This window comes from Arachis stenosperma, chromosome 4 (genome assembly GCF_014773155.1).
Source record: "Arachis stenosperma cultivar V10309 chromosome 4, arast.V10309.gnm1.PFL2, whole genome shotgun sequence".
Lineage (NCBI taxonomy): Eukaryota > Viridiplantae > Streptophyta > Magnoliopsida > Fabales > Fabaceae > Arachis > Arachis stenosperma.
The window spans coordinates 9,860,858-9,869,236 of record NC_080380.1 but is presented as its reverse complement, the minus strand read 5'-3'; the positions used below and the strand labels follow the sequence as shown (position 1 = coordinate 9,869,236).

Here is an 8,379-nt window from a genome sequence, read left to right as displayed (position 1 = left end):
GATTGGATGACTAGATATGGTGTCAAGAGTAATTCTAATCATGTTATTTGGTCTGAACCTTGTGTTGATCTCCAACAAATCATCCGCTTGGATATAGGATAGTATTTGCATTATTTCTTTCCATATTTACTTATTTAGACACTAAAAAAAAATTGTATTTGTTGATACTTGATTGAAAGTACAACTAATCAAGTGAATTTCACATGACAATATGGATTTTTTCAAAATGCAATCAATTAAAAGTATTACACAATGAATTTTTTCATATCAATCGATTAAATTTCGTACGATATGCATTTTGAATCAAAATGCATTTTGAATCAAAATTCAATCGATTGGAAGTATGCACTGCGCTATATATTATTACGCCATTATAATTTGGCTCCAATACTTTTGCCTGTTTCCAATTAAGTAGTTAAATATTAAAACAAAACTATCAGCAAATAAACCAGCTTAAAAAAAAGCTTCGTTGGCCTTCTTAGTATATTAATAACACGTTCACGATGAAAAATTTTATCATCAATATAGGTGTCCAAATGATAGATTGTGCGATTGGAGATTACCTGTATAATATGGATCTACTACTACTAGAGCATGAAGCCCTGAAATCAGCAACTAAACCTGAACTAGCCTTAACAACCAATAATTTTCTATTTTCTATTTTGATCAATTTGAAGGCCAACTCATCTTTAGTTAGCAAACGGGTCAATTATATAGATAAAAAAAATGTAGTTACTTTCTATTATATACAAGTCATATTTACAAAAAATTAAATAAGTCCTTTCTTAGGTTTATGTGTACAGGTCTTATTCCTGCTGAATACCAGTTAACTTCACCAAATTATGGGAAATAAGTACATCTTGTTCTACTTCAATCTTGAAGAGAATATCACCTTAACCCTTTCGGCTTTCAGCAGAAACGGGCAGACATGGCTTCTTCTCACAAAGAAAAAGGTCCTACCACTATGTACTTTAGAAGACCTGTAAACACAACAGGGGAAATGGAGTAAGTTTTCAACAAATTGGATATGTTTTAAAACTTTAATATCTGCCACAAACTTGGCTTGATTACAACAATTAACATGAACAGGTTAATCAAGAAAAAGAAACAGAATAATGCGTAAAGTATAGTGTTACTTGCCATTACAATTGATCTATTGGACACTGGGCTTATCTGCTTCTGCGCAAAAGCTTCTCCGATCTATATTCACTCAGAAACTACCATCCACAAATAACTGTCCCTAGCATCTTATCTGTCGAATGTTTTAAATCAATTTTGTGTCAAACAAAAATATTCTAAAGATGAAACAGAGATAACTATGCAGCATCAGAAGCTTATTATGCTATCAATATATGAAAAAGAAGTGAATTTAACTCGCTTTAGGTCTGGACTCTTGGCATTCTCTTCGATATAAATGCAGCTTCCTTTAATCTCCCTCCTGCCTCTAGAGCTGCTATCAGATCATTTAGGCATGTCAGTTCCTGATGTAAACCTTTCTCCGCTAATTCATAGCATAAATTAAATGCTTCTGAAACCTTGTTAATTTTACAAAGGCCCTCAATAACTGAATTACACAAGTCAATATCAATATTTCTATGATGTTCCATACTAAACAACAACAGCTTGCATGCTTCTGGTAGCTTTCCTCTTTGGCAAAGGAATTGAACCACTTCTTCTATTTTAACACGGTATCCATTCTTATAGTGCAACTCAATAATCTGAAATGCTTTATCTCGCAGTCCAGAGCCAAAAAGGAGCAGTAAATTCTCAGTTGACAGGTTTATATTTTGTCTAATATTTCTCTCCAGCATCATGACAATAAGGGAGGTAGACTCATGAACACAACCTTTTTCCAAAAGTCTTGACAATATAGAATGCAAGGTAGATGTTTTAGGTTTATAGGAGCTCTTTAGCATTTTCTCTAGAGTCTCCTTTGCAAGAAGAGGCTTATCCTTCAGAAGAAAACCATCAATCAAACAATCATATATCTCAAAATCAGGAACAAAATCTCTTCTTAGCATCCATACCAAAATCCCATAACCATTTTCATATGCGCCTTCTTTACAGTGCCCCATAATCACGGTCTTATATGATAGGTGATCTTGTGTTCCCCTTTTCATTAGCTGTCTAAGTAACTTCTCAGCCTTCTTAGTTTTCCCATGTTCACACAAATATTGAAAAATAGGACTATATGAGGCAGCAATCGGCTTGGAACCATAATTACTTAACAAGGTTTCATTCTCATATAATTCATCAAACAGCTTCTCTGCTGCATCATAGTCACCTCTCTGACACAAACTCCGAATCAGAACACTGTACGAGGCTGAATCTGCTGGGACTTGAAGGTTTTTCATGTTTTCAAACACCTTAAATGCTTCATCCAGGTTTCCTGCAGAACAATGTGCATGAATTAATATATTGAAGGTATATGTATCCGGTACGAAAGTCCCATCTCCCATCATTTGGCCCAAAATATCCTTTACCTTGTCCAACTTTTGTCCCTCACATAATCCTTTTATCAGAGTATTGTACGTAATTACATTTGGCTTTAGCCCCCTACTAGTCATCTCTTCAAGAAGAAACAATGCTTTATCTACTTCTTGTTTCATACAATACCCTCTAATCAAAGTTGTGTAAGTCACAATATCAGAATTCAATTCTTTGCATTTCTTATTCATACCATTCACTAAGTTATGCGCTATACTAACCTTCCCTGCTTTACACAAGCCATCAACGAGTGTATTATATGTAACAACATCCGGATCGCAATCAGAGCTCGTCATCTCTTTAAAGAACCAAAACCCTTCTTCAATGTAGGAATTCTTGCAAAACCCTCTGATCAAAATATTGTATGTGTACACATCTGGAGTGACACCGTATGTCCCAAGCATTTCGTCGTACACAGCTCTTGCCATATTGGTCCGGCCCCGCCTTAGCAATATAGACAAAACACTGTTGAATGTGACCACAGATGGTGATACACCAATTGACTTCATAGTCTCAAAAAGCTTAATGGATTCTTTGAAGAGGCCGGCTGCACCATAACTTCTAATTAAGCTATTGAAGAACCTATCCTCAAGCTTGACTTCTCCATTGGACTTTTTCTCAATGGAAAACAGAAAATTCCTAGCAACATTGAGATTCCTCTGACGACCAAGGATTTCCAACATCATGAAGTAGGATTGAGCATTGTGCGGGAAACCCATTTCATGTGCCCACTTGAAGAACTGAAAGGCCTTGGAAGGTTCCTTGATATGGCGTAAAGTCTGAAGCACATTGGTTTTGGAAAGAAGGGTAGTGAATGAAGACAGCAACTGATTTGACCAACGTTTGTAATTGATGAGATTAGCCATGTCTTTGGCTCTTTTACACGAATTCCTTGATCTGGGTTTCTCATTTTGGTGGAGCTCTTGAACCCTAGTATGATTATCTGTCTTCTCAGACCATAACTTCCTGAATTAAATAGATTATGAGAATATGAACAAAACAGGGACACACAAAAGTAGTTTTTAAAAAATTGTATTGGGAACAGCACCTGAGAACAGCACAGGGATTAGAGCTGAAGTTGGAGATTGTAATGAAACGCTCCTTGGTAAATACTTGTGATGAGAGACTCTGAGGGCCACTGTTTAAATCCTCAGCTGTAGCCCTTCTCAGACCACTTCTCATTTTTTTGCTGTAACAACACAAGACAATCATAATGTGCAATGAAACTAAATCCAAACTATTGAACTTTGTACGATTGAAGCATAAGTTTTTTTTTTTTTTTTTACTTTGCTAAATGGTAATTTTGATGCTTCCAAAGTATTCAATGCATTGAAAACTTGGTGGTGTTTAGTTTGAGGAAATGTTTTCTGTTTTCATTTTCAATTTTCATTTTCTAAAAATTGTTTTTGTTTTCAAATTTTCAGATTTTAGAAATATATTTGTTTTGATCATTGTTTTCAATTTTCAAAAAAATGAAAACATTGAAAACATGTTTGGTTTGATTGTTTTCAATATATTAAAAATCTTTAAAATAATATTATATGAACAAATTAAATAGTCATGCATAATGTCATGGTCATTAAAAATTCATTCTTCTTAAAAGGTCAGAGTCATGTATAAATTCATTCTTCTTAAAATGTCATAGTCATGCATAAATCCATTTCATTCTTCTTAAACTTCATGTAGTTCTTTTGTAAGTATAAATACAATTAACAAATAAACTAGAACTTTGACACAAAAAATGCAAACAATTTTCTAAGCTAGTATAAATACTAATAAAATAGCCAAAACACAATTGTAGATTATACTTTCCCTTTAGCCTAGCTACACCGTAATGTTCCCCAACAATTGTAACCAGTTCATTATTTATTTCTTCCCAAAATGCTACCTTAAATGTTGAACATTGCAGCTGCCTATTCTTCATTGGCTCACATAGTATGCCAATAAAAGCCTTTGTATTTTTATTGGACCATTCTTTGCTATCATCAGTTTCAGATTTTCTCCCATCTTATGCTAATAAATATCAACTACTATAAAATATGAGACGCAACAAAAGAAAGAGATATCAACAATGTTACATGTAACTGTTAGCAAATGGTAGTGGAAGTAAAACAAAACCTAGCTTCTTAACAAAAATCAACACAATGCTAAAAAAATTGGTAGAAACCAAAATCTCCAAAATGGCAATTTGAAAACAGAAGCGCATAGAAAAAAATAATGTTTCATTTTTTTCCGAAATAATGTTTCCTTGTTTTCACCTTATTTTAAAAAAGAGTATATACTCACTTTGGTCCTTAAACAATTTCAGACTGGACACTTTAGTCCCCAACTAAAATTAATTACTCGATTGGTTCCTAACAATTAATTACATCAGTCACTTAGGTCATTTATTCCCGTTAACTCTAACGGGAGACAAAATAGTTCCAGACAACTCTAACAGAGTCCCTGATAACTCTAACAAGGAACAAAACGATCTCTAACTCCTTTATTCGAAAACGACACTGTTCTTTCCCAATTTTTATCATATCTCGCATAACACTAACATTCATACTCTCCTTCTTCACCTTCGCAGTCCTTTTTCCCATCTTTTCCTTCCTCATCTTTAGTTCCAAAATTAAGTCATGGTGTAATTGTCACATGTGTCGCACCTACCTCGACATGTCATGGACCACACACTTCCTAAATCTTTGTGACTAGGACATCCACCTCCTCTGCACTTTACCCACCAAAAGCATCAACTTCCACGTCGATAACATCACATCCACAACATCCTCAAGACCAAGTTCCACAACTACTCCAAGGGTACGCCTTTCTCCACTCTCCGACAAGCAATATAGATTGTTGAACATTAGGACATCATAAGAAGATTCTCATTCGACATCATATGCAAATTCTCATTTGAAATAGACACCGAGTGCTTCATTCCTTCTTTTCCAGAGTCCAAGTTGGCAGACAGCTTCAACCTCGCATCCAAGCTATTAGTACAACGCGCAATGTCGCCGTTGCCGAATATATGGAAACTGAAGCGATTACTGAACATTGGTTCGGAAAAGAAGCTGAAGGAGGCGATTGGAGTGGTGGACAATGTGATCATGGAGATGATAGGGCAGAGGAGGAGGGAGATGGCAACGACAACGACGGATCTTAACAAATCAGACTTGTCTAGATTTATGGGATCCATCAAAGACGATAACTAGTTGAGAAACATAGGCATTAGTTTTCTGAGTATGAATTGGTTGAGAACAAGTTGAGAATTTTTTTCTTGTGAACATTAAATTTATAGAGTGTGCATTGTGTAGTTTGAAGTTACAGTGTTAGACTGCTAGTGTTATGCGAGATATGATGGAAATTGGGAGAGAACAGTGTCGTTTCCGAACAGAGGAGATCAGGGACCATTTTGTCCTTAGGGACTATTTTGTCCTCCGTTAAAGTCAACGGAATAAAGGACCTAAGTGACTGACGGAATTAATTGTTAGGGACCAATCGAGTAATTAATTTTAGTTAAGGACTAAAGTGTCCAGTCTGAAATTCTTTAAGGACAAAAATGGGTATATACTCTTTAAAAAACATTTCTATAGAAACAATTTTTATTAAAATCAAACAAACATGTTTTCATCTTAATTTTTCATTTTAAGTGAAAATGAAAATTTGTTAACTTATTCCATACCCAAAGAGCGGAGCAAATCAGTCTAACTCAAATAAGTGAGGAAATATCACCTTCAACATAATAGAAGACACAAATACAATAGATAGGAGCACCAACCAGCAATTCCAAAAGAGCAATGTTAGGGGGCCAGTAATTTTTGTGATTAGTAACCATCAAATAGCCATCAATGATGATTTAATGGTGTGAGATTTCATCTAATGGCTCACCTTTCTCTGCTGGTTACATGCTGGCCAAAATTCAATAAAATTGCTTGCCCCTAGACTTTTCCATTCCAAAAATTGCAGCAAACAACATCGATGAAGACACAACTAGAACTAATTCAAAATGGAGATGAACACAGACCAATCAACAACAAAAGAAACAGCAGAAAATGACATAAATAAAAAGGAGCGCGTGGGATTTACTGACCATGAAAGAAAAGAGATATCCAGAAATCGACAGAGAAGAGATAGGTGAAGATCCCAGAGAAGAAATCGACATAAATAATCTTTTTGGGTTTTAGGAGGCTTATTATTTGGAGAATAAAGCTATCCATTTCCCTTATTAAAGCAATAAGCTTGTTTTTATTTAGATTAAATACCAAATTGTACCTAAGAAGTTCATCACTAAAAGAAAAATCAAAATGCAAATAGATCATAGCATAAATGCTAAGTCCAGCCCAAATTCATAAGGTTCCACCATCAAATGAAACAATTACAAACAAGTTTATAATTTAAAAGAAAGACATCAGTCATAAAAAAAACTTGTGAATATTGATTGTTGATCACTGTTAACAACTTTGATGCTTTAACCGTTTAACAAGAACACATTATAGGATCATTCAACAGAACCACAACGAAAACTGTGTTACGTCATCAAGTGCAATGAGATTAAAACACTGACCAATGAGTGACAAGTAGAATACCAAACACTTCGACACGAAATGAACGCAGGAAAAAAGAGAAGCTTTGAGATACAGACTCATTTAGTAGAAACTAACATAGAACAACAATCAAAAATCAACCATGAACAAAATCATATTACTAATGTTATTATTAATTTTATTTTAGATATTTGTCCATGAATATATTTATTTGAGTTTAACATATAATTTAAAAAAGCAAAATAAATTAAATCATAAAAAAGGTGAAAAAAAACCTGGGAAGAAAGCACTGACGAAGTGAGAGGGGAGAAGCGCTTATCGTCGACAACGTCACTCGGCGGAGACCGGAGAAGCAATTAAGGACGGAGTAACGGCGATTTGGGTACCGACAGAGACGGAGTAGCACTGTGGCGGTAGCAAGTAGCAACGCATGAGAGGTGAGAATGGAGCAGCGACACCGGCTGCAACAACGCCGGCGACTGGGACGCTGGTGGAGCTGGCAGACGGAGACCAGAGGGAGGAAGGTGACTGGCTGCTGCAGCTTAGGTGGGTGGGTGTGGGTGACGAGGAAATGAATCCTCCAGTATTTTTAACACTTAACAATATAATCTCTCATTTTTTATTCTTGAAGTGGAATCAAAAATAAATAAAAGAGAATGTAATAAATATTTAGATTAAACATCGTATATTATCCAATTTTTTCACTGAAAAAAATCCACTCCGATCACTAGATCAATTTTATCCTTTACCTTTTTTTTTTCTTTTTAGCCTTGAAACGGCATCGTTTTTATTATTTTTTTTTGAATAATTATCTAAATTCATCTCTAATATTTAAATTTTTTATTTAATAGACATACAAAACAAATGCATTAAAAATTTAGCATATCTTTAATTTGTATTTTTATTTGTATTTTTTGTTTTTATTTCAGTATTTTTTATTTTTTAAATTTTATAAAAAAAATAAAAATAAAAAATTATTATTTTTATTTTTTCTTTCATAAAATTTAAAAAATAAAAAATACTAAAAATAAAAAAAATAAAAACACAGACTAGGTGCTCCCTTAAACTAATTTTATTTTTAATAAAAAAAATTTTAATTTATAATCTTAACATATATATTTTTAAAACACATAATAAATAAACTCAATTTTTAATATCTAACGTTTTAGATTTTTAATTTTTAAAATATACAAAATAATCTTCAACTATTTACCTCTATAAGTAAAGACAATAGTCTCTTTTCAAATTTGCATTTTCAAAAATTTTAAAACACTCCTTCACATATTACTATTAGAATAGTTTATTTGCTTCAGAATTCTTATTATTATTTTATTTATATAGAAAAATAAAAACAAAATAAAAA

At 33.6% G+C, this 8,379-nt stretch overlaps 1 protein-coding gene across 7 annotated transcripts; it reads right to left on the bottom strand.

Annotated features, from left to right (window-relative positions):
- Positions 1-544: 544 nt before the first annotated feature.
- Positions 545-7,571, bottom strand: LOC130973148 (pentatricopeptide repeat-containing protein At1g02060, chloroplastic-like). Of its 7 annotated transcripts, XM_057897566.1 has the most exons (6): positions 6,251-6,708; positions 4,376-4,517; positions 3,536-3,676; positions 1,375-3,453; positions 1,141-1,252; positions 545-980 (listed from the first exon to the last, which is right to left on the bottom strand). In XM_057897566.1, the coding sequence occupies exons 3-4, from the start codon at positions 3,667-3,669 to the stop codon at positions 1,380-1,382; spliced, it is 2,208 nt and encodes a 735-aa protein (XP_057753549.1). In that variant the 5' UTR covers positions 3,670-3,676; positions 4,376-4,517; positions 6,251-6,708; the 3' UTR covers positions 545-980; positions 1,141-1,252; positions 1,375-1,379. The 7 variants fall into 7 exon arrangements, with proteins under 7 accessions (XP_057753549.1, XP_057753548.1, XP_057753552.1 ...); XM_057897565.1 differs by lacking the exons at positions 4,376-4,517; positions 6,251-6,708 and adding an exon at positions 7,292-7,571; XM_057897569.1 differs by lacking the exons at positions 4,376-4,517; positions 6,251-6,708 and adding an exon at positions 7,311-7,571.
- Between the last annotated feature and the right edge of the window lie 808 nt (positions 7,572-8,379).

Bases quoted from the DNA above. Each gene is read 5' to 3' on its own strand.
- LOC130973148 (XM_057897563.1), bottom strand. From the start codon at position 3,699: ATGATTGTCTTGTGTTGTTACAGCAAAAAAATGAGAAGTGGTCTGAGA. The intron at 3,454-3,535 runs GTGCTGTTCCCA...TATTTAATTCAG, and splicing joins AATCCCTGTGCTGTTCTCAG to GAAGTTATGGTCTGAGAAGA.